At 49.2% G+C, this 20488-nt stretch overlaps 1 protein-coding gene across 15 annotated transcripts in view; it reads left to right on the top strand.

The window, feature by feature from the left end:
* Positions 1-20488, top strand: part of LOC119390600 (bromodomain-containing protein 3) — a 197157-nt gene that overhangs the window by 72028 nt on the left and 104641 nt on the right. For 11 of the 15 annotated variants that reach the window (XM_037658218.2, XM_049414078.1, XM_049414082.1 and 8 more), the window contains 2 exons: positions 11186-11328; positions 13953-14171. In XM_037658218.2, the coding sequence (XP_037514146.1) occupies positions 11186-11328; positions 13953-14171 (362 nt within the window). The remainder of the gene's footprint in view (positions 1-11185; positions 11329-13952; positions 14172-20488) is intronic. The other 4 variants (XM_049414103.1, XM_049414092.1, XM_049414096.1 and 1 more) reach the window with 3 other exon arrangements.

Raw genomic sequence — 20488 nt, 5'->3', positions numbered from 1 at the left:
TCTTTGCATTGACGCTATCACGCTAAACACACATGTACCTACAGCAAGCGTAGCGCTGTTGTAACCATACTGCACGCTTTTATTGGGCAACCACCCAAACACGCTTCTGTCCGCTGCCAGCACTGCTAGAGCATCGCAGAGCGCGCATCGCTTGCAGGAAGTTAGTCATCGCCGCCGCCGCGTTAACTGAACCAGCTACTCGCCGTATCTGTGCACGGTCTGGGGCGAAGTGGGTACGAAGAACACTCCCACGGACAAATGCGCGCGTGCAGTGCAACAAGCGGCCCGGCAGTGATGGCGTGAGCCGAGAAGGCCACGCGCTGCACGCATCTAGCCAGGAGACGATCGGCTCCACGCAGCTGTACTGCGTTTCACTGAAACTGTGTCAGTTTTCGTTTAGTAGCAGATCGCGGTACAGACGCACACACATATAGCCGACACTGTCCGTTCCGTCGCTATCGGTCACTGCATATACCGGACCCTGTAATAGTTCCGAAATGCTCCTTGGCGTCGCCACCGCGCACTATCGGCACAACCAGACGTTCGTGCGAGAGTGCCAGAATCTTTTCTCCACTTTGGCAAAAACAAAGAAAAGGCTTTGCAGTGGGTAGTTTAGGCAATACAGTCGAACCCACTTATAACGATCCCACATATAACGATCTATCGGTTATAACGACCATATTTCGGTGCACTTACGATTTTCCTATGCTAGCCATTGAAACTGCGTCCACATATAGCGAACATTTTTCAAAGCCTCCTACTTTTACAACGAACACTTCAGACACGGTCGCAGTAAAAATATGGCGCATACGAAGTGAAAAAAAGTTATAACATGCCTTCTAAAGCGTGGCAGGGGGGCGCGCTCGCGCGCGCCCCGCTCCAGTTTACTTGGGATTAAGATACCCAGATCGGCGAGCACCGCACGCAGATTTCGGATGCTGCGAGCGAGGTCGCTCACTTTCCAGGCGTTTCTTCAGTGGCAGAATGGCAGTGAGGAAGAAAAAAGATAGTAGGCAGCATGAAGCCTTGCGGTCAGCTTTCGAACGGTAACCTATCCTGACGCCATTCTCTGCAGCTACGACCACCTGCGATGTACCAAACAATGCCTTGGAACGCAAGAAGGCATAAATGCAAGAAGTGATAACCGCGATAACTTTCCATCGCAAAAAGGTCCACTGCGTCCCTAAACTCATCGATGCCACAATGTGCCGCAAAAGGTCGTCAGACTTTGTCTGTCTTTTCGGTAGCGGCAGAGACCGGTCGATCGGTGATTACGACTTCAGCGCGATTGCGGCGATGCTTTCGCGGATAAGCATCAGAAAAGAGCGAAGGCGAGGTGGCGGCCGTCGATGAACGTGCCATTATGCCTTATAGCCGACAACCTTATCATAGTCATCTGTAGATATCTGCTCGGCTGCGCGCGTGGCGTACGCCGTACACTGCGGATTGACGGCGGTATGAGCGCGCCATGCTGCCTGCCGTTCGCAAGTTCGCCGCCGCCGCGTCGTGCGAGACCGCTTTAAAGTGCGCGTCGCCATAGTCCCTCAATAGCTTTTCTGGTCACGAAACTGCCGCCTCAGTTTAATATAGAGCTAGCGGCGGCCGCTAGGGGCGCCGCAGTAAAAGAAAGGCCACCCAGCGGAGCGGCCGCCGTAGGCTACGCTTGTATTTTTTTTCTCTGGTACGTCGCGGCCGAAAGCCACGCTTTTTTTAGAGAATATTTACATTGTATTTTGCCGTAGCAATTATAAGAACTAAACTTGGAGCTTTTGAGGCGCATACAAAAAGTAAAGAATCTCAAATTCAGCTGGCGGCCCATTGTGCCAGCAGTCGATGCGAATGGACCTTTTGTTACTGCGAAATTTGTCTCTATATAGTTGGCCAAGACGCCTAAAAAAAAACTTTGGCGTTACTGTGATGCGTTGTACAGAGAATGAGACAGGGGCGTTTAAATGCATGGCAACCTGAGCTCAAGGTCGTGCACTGTCATTTCCCGAATTTCCGATTGCACGCGTATTGTACCAGCAGTGGCTACGGACCAATCATACGTAACAGAAAATGTCCTAGGACGTGAGCTTGCATTTGTCGGTAATCTTTTTGGAACAGATACATTGGCAGATCATAGCCGTCAGTGAAGCGCTTGCTTAACGGGAACTGTTGTCGTTTCCAGGCCTCGAAAGCTCTGCTAGTTTTCGTGCGTATCAGTTCTGCGACACAGTTTTCTAAAGTTATTTTTGTTGTTAATATTCCTAATGAAAACCGCATAGATTAATTCGTGCCCCTCACTTCGCATTGCGCTTCTTAATCTACCTCTTGCGAGCACGGTGACGAGGATTGACGCACGTTTGCATTCAGTGCCGTACTTCCTTGACGAACAATTGGACGCTTAATAGAATCGTAATCGCGATCTTTCTATGAAGGAAATGAAGCGGTACAAATGCTTATGAGAAATAACGGATAATTTTCGCCTTCACGCAGAACTGGGGTAAAGTGTAGAGCGCAGAAGACATCTTAAAGGAGTATTGACACAGAAATCTTGCATCATGTTTTTCCTGTTGTTGTTGTTGTTGTTACAATAAGTAGCTAATGGCCCGTTTGTCACGGCTGGAAACCCTCCTTGCACACGATGGCTCTCGAGGTCGTTTCAGCGGTTTCAGTGGCGCTCAAACTGTCTGCAGTCGCGACTTCTGATTCGCAAAGTAGGCTGGCAGGCCATGGAACGCACGAGAAATGGCGTTAGGCCTGAGGCGCGCCTTGTCTCTCGGCGACGGCACGGCGTGGCCATTTATCGTGAAATAGTCCACATGGATGACGTCCGATGAATCAAAGTGCCTCGCGCACACACGCACATGCTTCGAATCGATGCTGAAGTTGTTCGTTTTTTGCCGCGTTATGGCTCACTTCCAGTTCTCGAACTGCACGAACACTTGCCATGGGAAAATAGCGATACCTTTTCAGTAGTGCCCTTGTGTAGCCGAAACAGCACCGCGGTACACAGTACCTAAACGGCATCGTCACGCGAACGTTCCGCTTCAACTGCACAATACCTGAACTTGGCCCTTATCCAAAAATTTGCAGTGGCTTAGCTCGGCTATGCGAGGATATACGTAACGTTAGCAAAGGTTCAGCTGATTATTCTGAGCTTTCCAGATTTCCGCAGCACGTTCAGCGTTCCTCTGTTCATTCTTACGCTGAAGCGCTAATTGCCAGGCAAATGCTTCGTGATCCGATGACATAAGCCTCTCGGCTCTTCTGCGCCGTTGAGCAGCATTTGCGCTCTCCTTCTCCATGGCGTTACCCACCTGCAAACGCCAGTCAGAGGCGCTATCAAGCGGCACCAGCGCACTGTCAGACGGCGACTGCACAGCGAAGGCGAATGCACCATCTCCCGCTAAAGGGGACCATGAGTAGATGCGAAGCCGGAGCACTTGCACGATCGCGTTCCGTTGGCGTTCGTTGGGCATGCTACCGAGCTCGCGTCGTGGAACGCGAAGAGCGACGCTACGCGCGTCGTATCTTCCATCTAGCCTGGCCGTTAATTCCACTGACCTCCATTAAAAGTCTGGACGACGCATCCCCGCTCTCCGAAGCGGGCGCTTGTGAAGCCACCGGAAGGTCCCCTGTTTGTCCCGGAAGCGGGCGTCTTCTGTGCGTCTCAGTCGCGCAATTCAAATATTCTCGGGTCGCAGCTGTTGTTATGATCGTTTTTATTTTTAATTTTTTCAAACTCTGCGATTACGCATCACTTTAAACGCCCATGAACGCTACACGAAAGATGACAGACGCCGTGCCGACACCGTCCGAATCTGGCGGAGTGCTGCAACGCACAAAATGCGTATAAAGTAATGCAAGTTTGAGGTACATACACGTGAAATGTCTTCCCTGACGACTTTTCCGGTCGGGTCATACAGTTTACTGCACCACAGGCAGGTATTTCTTTTTAAAAAGAAGAGAAAAGCTCTCTTCCGGGACAAAAACGGCGGCTTCCGGTGGCTTCACGCCCGCGCGCTCGATGCGCCATCCAGCTCCCCCTAGTGGAGATCAGTGGTTAATTCTCACAGGGCGAGCGGGGAACGCGCTCGACAGGCGGGCGAGAGGGGGCAGCGTAGGAGAGGAGAGAGAAGGGGAGGGGACGCGCATGCGCTTGAGCTCATCGCGGCGTTGCGCAGGAGAGAATTTCGGCATGTCTAGCCCGCGTTTCAGAGGAAGAGTGGAAAGGGGGAGGGGAGAGGGGAAGTGGAGAGGGTGATGGGAGAGGGAAAGCGGAAAGGGTGAGTGGAGCGGGGGAAGAGGAGAGGGTGAGTGGAGAGGGGAAATGGGAGAGGGTAGATGACAGGGAGAATGGTGAGGGGGAGCGGAGAGGAGGTTGTGGAGAGGGTATGCGCATGCGCAGTAGGGTGGTCACGCCGCAGACCACCGCCTGATTGAGCTACGCCTTAAGATACTTCGCATCTAATAGCTGCGCGCGCCATGGCTACGACGTCACCCCTCTCGAATGAGCAGAGCAGCAGCGGCGAGTCGCGCGCGCATGCACAGCACGGCTCATGATGACCCCCGCGAAACCTGCTCTGGCTGGGCAAGTGTAGCTAACGCTACAAAAGCAATCACAAATACAGAGTACACGTGCACACTTTCAGCTCGCGCCGGCCGCATCTGCGGTCTCTGCGGGATCAACCTGGAGGAGGGTGGCCTCTAAGCGACGGTGGCGTCGCGGTGCGGCAGTTTTCCGCGCCATATCAAGCTCCCCCATAGCGTGACGGAGAAGTTTCGTGACCAGAAAAAGTATTGAAGGACTATGGCGTCGCTTTGTAGAAACGAAAGTAGCTCGCTGTTGTTGAGCGGCGCGGGCACCAAGAAACGTCGATGCAATGTGACAGCTCAAGTGCGCCGCGCATCGTCGTGCAGGGCCACGAGAGCATCGCGGAGACGTCGAGTGCGCGTTGCTTGCAAAATGCTTGTTTTCGCCGCGTTGAACGAAGAGGCTAGTCGCCACACCCGTGCATGGTCCGGAGTGAAGCAAGCACGAAGAACGCATAAACACGCGCATACGGCATACAGCAAGCGGCCCGGCAGTGACTCCGCGAGCCGAGTAGGCGACGCGCTGCACGCAACTAGCCAGGGATGATCGGCTTCACGTCGCGGTACCGCGCTTCGGTGAAATGGTGTCAGCTCATTGCAAAAGCGGTTAATTCACTCGTGAGCACGCAGCGGGCGTCGCTTCACGACGCGAAAAGGCTTAGCTTGTCATCGAAGGGGTTGTTAGCACTTTAATAAAAGTGCAAAGAAAAAAAAAACGCGGCTTGGCCGCTAAGCGCACGTTTTTAAGGGCGAGTCCATATACAACGAACTACTGATATAACGACCACTTTTCGCGACATTTTCGAGTTCGTTATAAACGGGTTCAACTGTATTTGCTGTGGCACGGTATATATTTCTTTGCTGGCGGCGATGGCATACGCAAGGAGATGCAAATTTTTACTTGGTGGTTAATGCGTACTACCGTTTAGTGCGTAGTTATGCGGCGTTCCCGGCAGGTACGCATTAACGAGGTTCCACTGTACGTCGGAAAGTGTGCTCCGTGCTGGCCGAGCGACCACGGGAGAGAGCAGCCATGTTTACTTTTCACACAGCTTGACCATAAGATAAGCTGAATGAGTGGTGCAAGCAACACGCGTAACGTAATTTAGGTTGCCATGAACAAAAGCATAGCCTTCGAGAATCGTATTGAACAGATGGTATCTATGATGTAATTAATTTTGGACTCTTTAGCACTCGTGAAAGTAAGGCCTTTGAGGCGGCAGAAATTTGTTTCTGCCGCCACGTTGGTGTAGACTCAGCATCATTATTTGTCAGAGAAGGTTGCGCAATTTGCGGTCAGACTCGTCATGCTGGTCACGTTGCGTGTGCTTGGTTCCTTCACGCCTAGAACTGCTGGTGCCAAAAGAATCGCAGACATTGAATATTTTTGGATGACTCCATTCTCAGCTGCACGGTTCTAATCGTTGTCTAGATCGGGGCTGAGTGTGCCAATGTGTGCACCAGTGATGAAGTCAGGAGTTGGTGCAGCAGAGGTCATTTGTAGGGTTGTGCGAATATTTGAAATTTCGAATATTTTTCTAATAATGCTTGCTATTCGATTCGATTCGCACTGGAATTTTACTATTCGAACTTCCTAAAGACAAATACAGTCAACGTCCGATTGAAAGTAACCCCTTCAGATTTTTCAATATGCTTCACCTCATCACACCCCGGTATTGCGGCAAAGCTGCCTTTCAAGCTCCGTTACGGTCGAACTTTGCCAAGACACAGTCAACGTCCGATTGGAAGTGGTCCCTAGATTTTCAACATGCTTCACCTCATCACACCCCGGTATTGCGGCAAAGCTGCCTTTTAAACTCTGCGATGGTCGCAAATGTATTAACTCAAGCAAACGCTGGTTCCAACATGGAGATGAAAGATGTGGCAGAGGTGGGGGCTCAATTACTGCTATTTAGGACCTGAAATTTGGGCAGGAAGTCCGAAAAATTGGCAGGAACTCCGGACTTGAAGGGAGCACACCCTTGTCCACAACATCAGTTGGGCTTCCACAGAAGTTGAAAGAAGAGGAGAGGCTGAGGAAATGGCACCTTGGCCTGTCACTTGTAAACTGTTGTCGGCAACACTTTGCTTGCACCAAATCATATACATAAATAGAATTCGGCCTCTACATTGCCTGATTCTTGATAAGAGAACTGTGAATCACCACCCCGCCAGCACTTCATCAACCTAGCAAAAAGAAACACTTCATGCTGCTATCTTGTAAGAATATGCTTATGAATCCTCCCCAACATTTTTTTCAGCAATTTTGCTTCGAAGTGTTAGAAAAATATTCGAGAAATGTTCGATTCGATTCGCACTCACACTTAAGTATTCGAATTCGCTTCGCACCCAAAATTTTGCTATTCGCACAGCTCAAGTTGTTTGCTTTCGGGAGTACTTTCGCTTTTGTGAGGCGTTCGGCCGTCTACTACGAGCCACGGTAGTCCGACAATATGCCAACAATGCTACCTTATTGCTTGGAGACGCCAATGCATCCGGTGACAATCTCTCTAAGGTATCGCCAAAAGGGATCGCTTGCCAGGTGTCAGCCATGGTGGCACTACATTTATTAAAAGGACATGGCACTGCAGGTGCTCAAAAAACTTTGTGCTGATAGGGCGTGAGTAAATGCACCAGGCAACATTGCTTGGTTTTTGCAAGCATAAGCATTGAAATAAAATTATGTACAGTCGAACCTCGATATATCGAACGGCACGGCGATCGCGAAATAGTTCGATATATCCAGAATTCGATATAAAAAATCACGTAAAAAATGCGTCAAGAACTTGTGGAAAACAACCAACGAACCAATCGTGGTGCAGTAAATACTCACTTGAAGATTCAAACAAAGTATTTATTGTGTTGGCTTAAAAAACTGAAAAAGAGTAGCCTGCTTTTTGTTGGCAATGGCGTGTTTGACGACTGCGTCCTCAACATAGTCCAGGCGATCCACAAGTGAAAGGCCGGTGCCTTCAATCGCGCTGCAGTGGCGGCGCGCAAGGGCCAAAGCGGCTACGACCTCAGCTGATGTCGGGAGCGGGGCACCATCAGCGCTTGCGGGATCCACCTCGGCAGCGTCTTCATTCGGCTGCTCAGCGGTAGCTTCGGCGACGATCTCTACATCCGTTAGCTCCGCCGTTGTACCAGTGCTGTCGTCACCTCCAACGAAGTCTTCGATGCACATGCTTTGCGGCTCCGCACCAACAAAGCTCTCCAGCTTGCTCCACGTTTCGGCGAGCTCGCTTTCTTCATCTGCGCATGCCAACTCAGCTTCCTCGGATTCTTCCACTGATGCTTCGTCAGTGCGTCCACCGAAGCCCGCATGCCGAAAGCAGTTGGCTATCGTCGACTGCTTGACGTTTTCCCACGACGCCTTGAGCATTTGGATGGCGCCCAAAAGATCGATCTTCAGATCTTGGCCCATCCGGAGTCTTACAAGCAAAATGTCGATCAGCCGACGCTTGTAGATAGACTTAAATGTGCGGATAATGCCCTGGTCCAACGGTTGGAGCTTCGAAGTGGTGTTGGGCGGCAGAAATACCACTTCGATGTTGCTCAGCTGGGCATCGGTGTGGTGTGCCGTGCAGTTACCGACGATAAGGCATACCTTCCGTCCCTGACGCACCAGGTCCGAATCCCACGCCTTCAGCCTGGATTGCTTCCAGTTTTGCTGCAAAAGTCAGGGTCGTCCGTTTCTTCGCGTCTGCAGCCATCGCTACACACACCACAACGCGCGGCAGGCCTAACACACGAGCACAACAACGACCGATGCGACGGATGCCTGGCGATACTATCAAGGAGGAGCTGGTGCAACAAGTGCAGTGCGTCATTGCTGCAAGGCTGCGGCGTGCGTATGCCGCTACGTTCAAGTGGCGCACTCGGCGCCATCGATGTGTGCAGCAGTCGTAAACGCCCACCGCGCTACCGCTATTTTCGAGAGTTGCGGGAAAGCTCGCCGCCTGTCAACGGAGCGCGGGCGGTTTGGGGTGGCCGAGTTCGATATATCCATTATACGTCAAACTTCGTTCGAAATAAAAAATTAAAAATGCATGCGATTTCCCACGTGATATAGGAACCGTTCGATATAGGCAATAATTCGATATGTCCGTGTTCGATATATCGAGGTTTGACTGTACCACTATTTTTTTTTTCGTTTTTCCTGTTTTTTGGTTGTTGCATTTCCCGGCACTGACATTTATTTCTTGTGGCACGTATCTCACAGGAGTACGGCCGCTAGCATGGGTACAATCTTAGCGAGCCACAGGGCCGCGTTTGCAGTCGCCTCGCGTGAACTAGCACGCCGCTGCACACGTGCGTTCGAGCGCAACAATGGCGCCGTGCGCAGCGCGGCAAGTACACAGTACTGCTCTCGAGATCCGCAACACTTTATTGCCTGTGGCAATAAACGCAGTACAATGCCCGCTCCCAAAGGCGAGGGAGAAGCAAAACAGGCTTAACCACGCCATGGGCGAAAATACAACACAAAGGGTGCCGCTAGCACGTCTCCGCGGGCAAAAGGGCTCACGTCGCCATGCCGCTGAGGGAAATGGTCCCTCGCGACTACGCTGCGTATTCTCACGATCAGTGACCACAGGGCCCGATCGTTTGAGCGAGGGCAAACTCCACTCACGTTGGCTTCGATAGGTACGGCTTTGGCATAGTATGACCATGCGTGAACACGCTGTACAGCTCTTCGGCTTAGCGTTCGGAAAGGGCAACGGGAGGTAAGCGTTCACGGCGGGCGCAAGGCACTGTTCGAGAACTCCGTCTTATCGAGCCCCAAGAACAAAGGAGCCGACGGACGGGAAAGCAAATGATGTGCTTACCCCACGCTGTCCAGAGAGATTCTGACTCCCCCGCCGCGCGGTACTTGTCGCGAGACTGAGCTGGGCGCCGCAGTCGAGAACCGGCGCCAGGGTAAGGGAGGTTGTCACCCCCGCTCGCCAAGCGCCGTAAGACCGCGGAGGAGGGGAGAGTCATGAACGGACATGTGGGCGGCAGAAATAAGACAAAAACCCGTGCTATGGCCACCGGCTAGCCTCAATACCCACATACTGTAGTTAATAACGGTATATAGTATGATGGAGCATCAGCCACAGGGAGTTGTGGCGATGGTAGAATGCACTCTCTACTCAGGCAATTGCAAACGGAATGTTCTCGTTTGCAATGAGCTTTTCATTTTTCCCTTATTGCTGCTGGTTTTCTGGTTAGTTAGGATGATTTTTTCTGTTTGGAATGACATTGACACCTGTCATGGGCGGAAATTGTGTGTGTCATGCTTGCCTTGTCATTAATGCTTTACAGCAACACACATCTTGTATTCTGCAGTGAGGCCAGCATATGACATTCTGTTGTTCTAATAGCCTGATTGATTACTGCTCTCTGGCTGTCGGCCCTGTCTCCTTGTTGACATTGCAGCAGCATTTCCTGTCTACACACTAATAATAATATTTACCAAAAGTTTCACATTTACTGCTTCAAGTGATTGGAAATTCCATTTTGTCTGCTCTGAACCTGTTTAAAAACACAGTTCCATCAGCTCCAAAACAGCCTTTTTTCTGCTACAAAAATTGCTCCAAATCATAATGTTGCTGGACCACGACTGCATGAGAGGCATTACAATGGCTGCACGATCTTTGTTTTTCATTGTCGTGAGTGCTCTGGGCAAAAAAAAAGGATTCTGCCAGTTGTTAACAGCAGCGTCCATGATGGCTGCTAATGCCATTGTTTAAGCATGGCGGGGACGCAAGGTTGGAGATGCACGGGTGGTGCAGCAGGGGCGACCGTGGCATGGCCGGATTTTCATCTGCGATTCCAAGCGCCGGGGGTTTTGTGGGCTGAAGTCTGGAAGCTTTCCGGAGCTTGCAGTATGCGTGACTGAACTACGCGATCAGTTTGTGCTGGTAGTGCATGAAATTGTCGCACAAGTAGCACATGTCTTCCGGTGAATTTCTGTTATGGAATGTGCTCATGTGCGATTTGGGGGGTGGGGGGGTTGGCTTGTAAATGCGGTATGCTTATCGTGATAGGCATGCTGTGAATGTGGTGATGAGCTGGTACGGGTAGAGACCGCACTGGTGTTCCTTTTTCGTGACACAGGCGGGCGAGTACTGCTGAAAACCCACTGCATTGCTCTTGATTGCACGCTTGTGACTTGTTCGCACAGTAGCCAAGAAATTTATAATACGATCATACTTCGGGGAAGAAGCCTAACTATCAGATCGTGAAAGTGGTAGAAATTTGGGTCTTTTGGTTCATGATTATCATAGAATGGACCGCTGGGCTAGTTGGTCTTGATTCATAATGAATTGAATTGTACGGCGCAGAGTACATGACGAAAGACGAAGAAGCACACACGGACAGTGCTGCCATGTGTGCTTCGTCTTTCGTCTTGTATTCGGCGCTGTACAGTTCAATTTGTCATTGTTATCTTGTTGTATTGAGCAGGGGGAAGGAAGAAACGGTAAAAAGTGTATCGAGGCTCTGCTGTATTCTGGTTGCTCTTGTGCCTTGTATTGGCACAGCAAGGCCCATTGGATAATATGTTTGCATGCTTGTATTAGTAGATGTTGTTTGCACGTAGATGGTAAGAAAGTCTTCTGTGTAGGGCCCAGCCCAGCTGTGCAGAATGCGGCGAGTCCGGCCACCAACTCCCACTCCCCTGCTGAGAGCGTACCTGGCAGCACTAACACACCTACCGCTCTGAGTGCAACCTCACCCACTCTGCGCTCGAGCACATATGCACAGCAGGTGGGTCACCTTCATTCCAAAAGAGTTGCCTTATATGCGTATGGCTTCATTAAAATCCTGCGTGAGTAAGCGCATGTCTTGACTAAGAAATCAACTAGCCCGCCATGAATGGAGGCCCACTGACCGGTTGTGTTAGCACTGATTGTATACAGAGGTATGAAGAACGACCAGTTGTTTCTAAGGACGGAAAAAGCTAAAAGTTTGGGGGGAGGCTACTTTTGAAGAACAATTGTTGAAATATCTTAATTAAATTTTCAGGATAGACTAATAGCAAAGCCATTTGAATAACCATGAGGTTTCATGTAGTTATGGTAACTGGTTCCCAAGTTACAGCCGTGTGAATTTCACAGTGTTAGCGCTCTGAAATTCGCTATGAAGTTTCCCGGATGGGTGCCTTAGGGACAAGACAGAGCCCCTTTTTTTAAATTTTCTTGCTAAAAATTTTTAATAGTGCTAGAGAGTATAGAACAGGGGCGTGCTCGAAACGAGCTCCGAAAAGTGAAGCCCAAACGGGGTCAATCTGCTTGTGGCGCTGCGATCGGTAGTCTGCAGTGTGTCGTCGTTTAAGAGTTGCGTGCAACTTCGCCAAGTGATGCAGGGGTAGGATGCCTGCTTCCCACTCGAAAGGCGTGGGTTCGAATCGCAGCTGTAGATTCTTAGTGTCACTTTTTATAGCTGTATTGGTTTTCCTTTGTTTCTTACAACTAGCTTCAGTTGCTACGTGTTGCTACAAAAAGTAACGCAAACCCGGCCGCGGCGGCTGCATTTTCGCTGGAGGCGAAAATGTTTGAGGCTCGTGTACCTAGATTTAGGTGCACGTTGAAGAACCCCAGGTGGTCGAAATTTCCGGAGCCCTCCACTGCGGCGTCCCTCATAATCATATCGTGGTTTTGGGACGTTAAACCCCAGACATTATTATTATTTTTATTCTTATTTGAAAATTTCTTACAATGTTTTCAATGGGTGTTGTCCCTTTTTTTGAAAATTTTTATTTGCTGTGCATTTAATTTTTACCAACCCCTCCTTCCTTTTTGTGGGAAATAAATACTTGCTTACCATTCCAAGAGGACCATGTCACTTTTTTAAGTTTTTGAGGGTTTTTGCCGTGCATGTATGGCGGAGGTTTTCTGTCCCGCAAGGTCTTTGCCGTACAGGTATATTTTAGACTCTCCGTTTTAAATTTCGCCCCATAATGAGGATGCATGCTCACTGGGAGTTGCTGCCACCTCCTAGGACTTACAAGAAGCGTTTGAAATGATGGTGCTACCCTTTTGTAGAGGTAAACAGAACTGATTTCTAGCTTCAGCACGGTCTACGGCAGCGCCCTTTCGTGGTTTCGGTTTCACAATGCGATTGCGATAGAGGTGTGTGAACTATATTTTTATCTTGATCGGCACTCATTTGCAGGGGTGGCGGAAGTCGATTTTCATCTTGATTAGCGCAGCTTTTAGCTTGTTCAATATCGGCAAGGACGAGGTATTCTCGTTCTCCTTGATTACTGAGTTTCTGCCAAAAGCAGCTGCATGCAGAGAAGGCGCTGTGCGTAGACTCGCATCTCAAGGAATACCAGATTCTGAAATAATATTGAACAATTTGCAGTTATAAGTGATGCTGACACCAAAATACTGTTTCTGATTTTTTTTACAATTTATTCCCGACTTTATTCATTTTGCATGTACAAAATTCACAATAAAGTAATTTGACCATCTGGCAAGGCTTAAAAAAAAAAATCGACCCTCAAAGGGTTAATCATGCTTACCGGACAGTGGCAGTATTGGGTGACATGGTGCCTACCTGTATAGACATTAAAGAAAGTTGTGTGCCACTCAGAGAATTTTTCAAAGATACTTGGGGGAAACCTGGAAAGCACCGGGAATTTAGCAATGTCAACTTGGTAGACACCCTGGTATTTTAAGATACGAGCTACATTATTTGATGTATCGATATCTTCGGTACTGCCCAGCAATGCTCCCATGAATTGGAGACGAACTCGACGGGTGCTGGCAGCACCAGCAGGCGCCACCTCTCGACGCATGAAAAAGCAAAAATTTATGACACAAAGAGAAGCTGCCAGAAATGCATAAAATACTGTTTCAAGTCGTAGTTTTGTTCAAGCAAAATAAGTTTACTTGTACTGATTGGTTGACCCACCTTGCTGATGTGTGACGCTATGGGTAATTTTTTCACCGCTTTCAGATTCCTTGTTTATGGGCCGAAAGCATGCTCGTTGCCGCCAATGTGACAATCTTGTCATCTTGTTACTATCCGAAAACTTCTACCAGCGGTGGAGAGTTCCTTGTGCACTGAAGACGGGACAGTGCTATCCTGTCCACATTCTTTGTCTGCGTCATGGATGTGCTTCAAACTAATATATATTAATGTTAATCAAGTGCTCATTCTGTATGCCTTGTGTGCTTCAATACCATTATGGAAGTGTGACTAGACTATGAGCAGTTTGCCCTTCAGATACCAAAGTGCCTTAGCAGTTAGACCCCCACGCATGCCGGATTGATGGGTTCGCTTAATGCATGGGCATGCGCAGATAAGTTTTCGTGCCTTCTTTCTCTTCAGTTGTTAGCTCGCATTTGTGGTGTCAGTGTTTGCACAAGGCCCTGTCTTCTTAGAAGGACCAAAGTGCCCTTCTGCAGGCGGCAGCTGCACTGGCATCTGCGGCTGTGCCTTCATCGCTGGAGGGTGTAAGCCCCGCTGCTGCCCCCTCTGAGCTCCCTGCCTCGGCCATAAGCAGTGCCCCAGCACCCCCTCCTCCACTCGTGCAGATGCCGGCCTCCAAGGTGAGCCCACCCATTGCACGGGACGACGGCCGCTGGCCCCAGAGGCGACAGGTGTGTGCACATTACCCATTTATGAATTGCCATGGCCTGCACCACCCGAGTGTTGCGCCATGCATTCAGAGTGAAACCAGCGCTAGTTCAGTGCACATGTGTATGGTAAAACCCCAGTGATAAGACCTGGTACGAATTCGTAATATTACCAGGCTGAAATGCATTGCTTACAATACGGAAAACACTGGCTTTTCTGCAGTGTTTCTGTACTGTTGCCAGTGGGGTGAACCGGTGCAGCGTCCAGCTACGTCGCAAGGTTTCACAGTTTCCCATTGTGCAGCCTTGTGCAGCCTTTTATCGACGTCACGTCAAAATGACTTAGCTGAAAAAGTAATGTAACCCCTTGTAGGTTTGCCTATATTTTGGACACAATGATATAAAAACCGGCAGTGGTACATTGATATAAACTACAAAGAAACAAAACAAATTTTATCAAAATCAAGCCAGTAGTTTACTGAAAAAAAAAAAGTGGCACGTTTATGTCCCACTGACTCATAAGTGTTTCCGAAAAGTGGGAAAACATTGTCCCACTGATTCATGAAGGGACCATCTCACGATTTCATCAACGGGTATTTGGGATGAAACTGCCGAAGCAGGTGGCACAGAGTATAAGTTGTGCCGAGGAAAGTTGTGCGGACCTCACTTCCAGCAGTAGAACACCACCTACACGTGCGCCTCTTGTGGGCCATCATAGCGCTGTGGTCTGTTCATGTAAAGCTTACTTCACCGCATGCACAAACCATTTTTTTCTCCATATGCCTGTCTCTGCTATAGCTGTCGAAATTGTCGATTATGGCTGTTGTCCCTGAATATGTGCCTACTTTTCAAGAAGTATATGATATCAGAAAAAAATTTTCATGCAACAGTATCCGCAATTACACTGAAGGATGAGCGGGGCAATTTCGCAGGGGATTCTTTTGACGCATTTATCGGTCAAGTTATTCCGCAAATTTACAAAAACGCATGATGACAAGCTAAAATTGCCACTCTGAAAAACCAGAAAAAGTGGAAATTATCCGGCATTTTGATTGGTACGTCCTATCTGAAGAGGAAAATTCAAAAGCTATAAAAAAAATTGATCAAAATTCAACGCCATTGTAACACTACTTCTGCCCTTTAAAAGCGTGGTAAAAAATTTTTGCTCGAGGTTACGGAGACTTGGGTAAGATATGAGTGACTTAGCATAGTGCCAATTGCAGCTGGTGCTGTGGGAGAAAATTTTTTCTGCAGAGGGAAAAGTGGGATCTATGTGTCCCGCTGTAGCACAAAGGGTTAATCTGTGCAGACGGTTTCAAGACAGCTCAAAATGGGGCAACAACTGGACTTCACTGGGGCCTTTCCCACGACTGAATGCCTCGTATACAGTGGGTGTATTGGAGAGTGGGAAAAGTAAAAAAAAAATGCATGGTAGACGAAGAACGAAAACAGCGCTTTTGTGTTTTCGTTCTTCGTCTACCAAAAAAGATGAAATGGGTGACCTCAGTAAGCAACTTCTTACACTTCCGCTGGCAGAGTGCTGATCTGCCATTTCTGTGTGGGATAACTGACGAGGTCGGAACAGGAATCATCCATGCAGAAAAGCAAGTGCAACCTTTATCTGATCATATGCGGTAACTGAGAAAGTGCTTATCAAGTCTCAGACTAGCCGCTGATCACGTCAGACTGAAAAAGTCTTATTGGGTTGTGCAATCATGTACTACGTTGGTGATTTAGCAACAGCAAGCAAATACGCAGTGTCGTCGATGCGTGCATGTGACGATCAACGGGTAATTTGTTTACCACATTCATGGGATAACAGTACCAAGCAAGGTGCCATAGCGCTGTTTTGCACAGTGGCCGCATCGCCAAACGATGAAGTACACAATTAAAAATAAATGCATATTTGAAACCAGTATTCATATATACTAGAGCTTTGCTAATACAGTAAAAGCTCGTTAATTCGACTCTCGTTAATCGAAAAACCGGTTAATTCGGACACGTCATCTGGTCCCTGTAAATATACGCATCACTCCATGAGACTGGGCGCTCGGTATTTCGGACAGATTCGACCGCAAATCGGATAATTCGGCGACTTTCGGGCCGCTGGCGAGGCTCGAAAACGAGAAAAGAACAATTCGGAACAGAAGTGAAGCTCAAACGCAGCATCACCATGGACATCAATTGTCGACTTGGCTTGACTTGAGACTGGTTGAACGCCTTTTCTTCACGTGTGTTGTTGGCGGTGCCATTTTATTGCCTTGTTCCCGTTGGTGTGCTGCATCGTTGAACGTCGTTTTATCGAGGAACGATTCAGTACGGCTCATTTAGCTTGATCGTTGCTGGTGCTTTTGTGCTGACGTTTCGTGTGAACGCACTCTTCGCCGATGGCAACGTCGGCGAAGTGGCCCAAGTACGAGGCGAAGGACTTCACCACCAAAGTAGAAATTCTGCGTGCCCTGAAAAATGGGCTCTGCCGACAAGAAGTTGCTCCTGTGCCATGACGTTGGCAAACAATACGACGTGAGTCTCCTGAGCGCAGTTAGCATTCTTGCATATGTGTGGCAGAACACGCTTGCGCACGCCATTGCCAACTGTTTCAGGCACAGTGGCTTTGTTGTACCCGACTCCAGCGATGCCGAAGTGTTGCCGGACGACGGTTCCGACGATGGGCAGGATTTCAGAAGTGTTATGCCTGATGCAGTGACACTAGAGGATTATATCGGCATTGATGATGGCGTTGCCATTGCTGGCTGTCTGACTGATGAGCAAATCGTCAAGGAAGTGATGCATGGTAACGAATCCGAGAACGAAGAGCTTGAAGAGGAGCAGCCACACCATGAGCCACACGGGCCCCCTCGCACTGTGAAGGAAGTTGCGGAGGCCCTCGTCGTCCTTGAAGAATTTTGTTTTGGCACTGCAGACAGCATGCGAGCTGCTGAGCACCTTGAAGGGCTCAGAAAAATTGTGTCCGCGCGAATTTCTGCTCGAAAACAGACATGCATCCGCTATTACTTTGTTAAGTAAAGGTATGTTGAAAAAACTTGCATTTATTGTGTTTATTTCGACCATTTGATAATTCGGACATTCGGTTAATTCGGACATTTTTTCCGGTCCCTAGAAATCCGAATGAACGAGCTTTTACTGTAGCAAAATTTTGGGTGCGAAGCGAATTCGAATATTAAAGTTTGCGAATCGTATATTTTTCTAAAAGCTTTGAAGCTAAATCACAGAAAGAAAGTTGCAGAGTATCTCTAAGCATATTCTTAATGACATGAATCATGGAAGGGTTTTTTTTTTGCTAGTTTGGTGAAGTGCTGGAGGTATGCTGCGAGGTGGTGTTCCCTATTTGTCTTATAAAGAATGAGGCAATGCAGAGGTGTTTACACGATTTGGTGCAACCAAAGTGGCGTCGACAACACTATAGGCTCATTCACACCTGCGACTAGCACCGGTCGCGCGACCTTTTGCGAATGCAAGTCAAAAAGTGACCCAAAGCGACCCATGTTCACACTTGCCTGCGACCTATATATGTCGCCACATAGAATTCACGTCTGCTCGTATATAGCTCGCATTGTCATTGCCCCGTAAAATAAGGTGACGTCCTGTTCCTGCACATGTGATTGGCTCGGAGCATTGTGACTGCAGTCGCGGGACTGAAAAATCGAGCAGCGAGCGACTGAGCCAAAGCGGTCGCTTTGCGACCTATACAGCCATTTGCAACCAGTCGTGCGACCGTTGCTAGTCGCCAGTGTGAACGAGCTTTAGGGAAAAGGCGCTGTTTCCTTAGTGTCTCCTGTGGACTGATGGGGCGGAGAAAGTCCCTCGTCTGCTCCCTCTCCTTCTCCGGCAGTCACTTCTGTCTCGCACCACACGAGCGCATGCCTTCGCAACCCTGTTGGAAAACCCTGTGGCGCTGGGTAATGGCACGCTGGCACACCCGTTACGGGTCGAAATCGGCCTTTTAAAGGGACATTAAAGGCAAATAACTAGGGGTGTGCGATTAGTGAAATTTCATCTCGAATCGAATAGTGCCGAATAGGCGCCAAAAATATCGAATATAGAATAGTATATTTACATGAAATGTGTACCGCCAGTCACGGCAAGACAAAGGAAAAATCGGGGACGCTACGGCGTGCTGACAGCTTCATTACGCACTTGTTCGGGAGTGGCTTTTGTTTCAGCCTTTATGGGTGCGCAAGCATGTTGATAGAAGAGCCGCCATTCCAGTCAGCAGTGCCACTCCTAACCTCCTAAAAGAAAGGGGTACGGTAGCTAGTTTTCTTTCCCTATGGTCGCGCAATACGGCTCACCTGACAACGGTAATGTTGTGCTTCATCGCCATGTGTGCTCCGGGCCCAAAAGTCTTCGGGCGCCTGTTCACAGCAGGGTTTAGCTGCGCGTCGGAAGGATGGGAGCTTCTGAACTAGTGGTGTGGCGCGGCAGTGGCGACTGCCCAGCTTGAACAAATTTTTACATGCAAAGCCAATCACCGAGGGTTTCACAGGCCAAAGTAAAGTCGTTTTACGGCGCTTGTGGGCATATGCGACCGAACTATGGAACAAGTCCATGTCTTCGTTTCGGGAGCTATGTTGTGAAGGACTTGACAGTTTTGTCGTGTGTTTTTCTATGTGCGGAAATGACATAATCTCCTTTAAGATCAACATGTGCTCGGTTTTGAACCAGGATGTTGGTGAAAGTTTAACGAACGGCGATGTTAATGTTAGTTTTAGCCACCCCAAACTAACCAAGTTGCACCATTGGCCTTTTTCGCGTTTTTGATATTTGTCCTGTCGAATTATTCGAAACTTCGAATACTAGCTACAGTGGAACCCCGTTCATACGTTTTTCAGCGGACCAGGGAAAAAAAACGTATCGGCCGGGAAAACGCAAGAGTGAGGAAAGTTCCGAAAATGAATGAAAACAGGGCCGCTTTGACTTCAAACAATTTATTTCAGCAAGGTGAGCCTAAGACTTAAAAAAAATCGAGTATGGTAGACTGCCGATTCTTTCGCTCGCTGGCAAGCACCACGCGTCTTTCAATAACCTGAAAGGCTGCATTGCTGTCGGCGTCGCTTTCACGTGTGACGTACCTGCGAAGGAGGTCCAGGGCCGTGACGGCTTCTCCAAAGCTTGGATCGGCTAACTCCGCTGCCAACTTCCCAGGATCTTGTGGCTCGTGCTCGTCGTCGTCATCGCAGTCACCATCTTCACTTGCGACCGAGTTCGCAACGATCTCTGCGATGCTCTGGCACTCCGACGTCACGACGGCCGCATCCACGGCGATGAGGTCGTCGTATGTCACTCCCGTGGCACCCAGCGCATTCATAGCGTCTGTAAGCTCTCACTCACAAGAGGCTGCTTCCGGTTCTTCAGCTTCGATAGAAGACTCCACTTCGCCGTCCACACGGAAGCCACACCTCGCGAAGCAGTGCTGTGCAGTTGACGCGTTCACTGCAGTCCACGCTGAAGCGACGTAGTGCATGCCGTCGAGCACAGAAATTGTCGTAGGCTGCTGTCCGCGATCAATGCGCGCGAGACAGCGCATCACGATGCTTTTCCTGTACGAATGCTTCAGGTTTTTGATCACGCCGGCATCCAACGGCTGCAAGTCGCTTGTAGTGTTCGGCGGGAAAAATACAAGCTTGACGTTCCGTAGAAACGGCAAATCTCTCGGGTGGGCAGCACAATTGTCCAGGAAAAGGAGAACACTCCTGCACTGCGCACCCATCTTGTTGTCGAAGTATCGGAGAAACTCTTCAAACAAAGCACAGGTCATCCATGCACGACGGTTGCTCCTTGTAGTAGCATGGCAGCAGACGTGTGTTCTTGAAGCACCGTGGGTTCCGATACTTGCCGATCACCCACGGCTTCAGTTTGTCCGAGCCATCCATGTTGCAGCAAAGGAGCACCGTCAGTGGGTCTTTGCTGCATTTGCCTCCGTGGCACGCTTCGCCCTTCAGGCTTAACAACTTCGATAGCTGGACCCGAAAGAAGAGGCCCGTTTCGTCGGCGTTATAAATGTTACGAGGCTTATCCCCCTCAATTATAGTAGACAGGTGTGGACTTCCAATCGTCGACCGTTTCCACGTTCACACTTGCCGCTTCTCCGCTTACAGTCTTGTAGGCGATGCAGTGCCTCTTCCTGAAACGGTCGATCCAGCCATTTGAAGCCCCAAAGCCGGTGATGCCTATACTCCGCGACAACTTTTCTTGGCACCACTGTGGAAGCTACAGAGCCAAAGTGCCTGCATGCGCGCGCGCCAAGAAATAGTACCTATATTTATTTTCTAATTCGAAAAGTTACCTAGCTCGAATAAGTAAAGATTTCTTCGTCATAA

The sequence above is a fragment of the Rhipicephalus sanguineus genome, chromosome 1 (genome assembly GCF_013339695.2).
Source record: "Rhipicephalus sanguineus isolate Rsan-2018 chromosome 1, BIME_Rsan_1.4, whole genome shotgun sequence".
Classification (NCBI taxonomy): Eukaryota; Metazoa; Arthropoda; class Arachnida; order Ixodida; family Ixodidae; genus Rhipicephalus; species Rhipicephalus sanguineus.
This window is presented reverse-complemented; position numbering and strand designations above follow the sequence as displayed.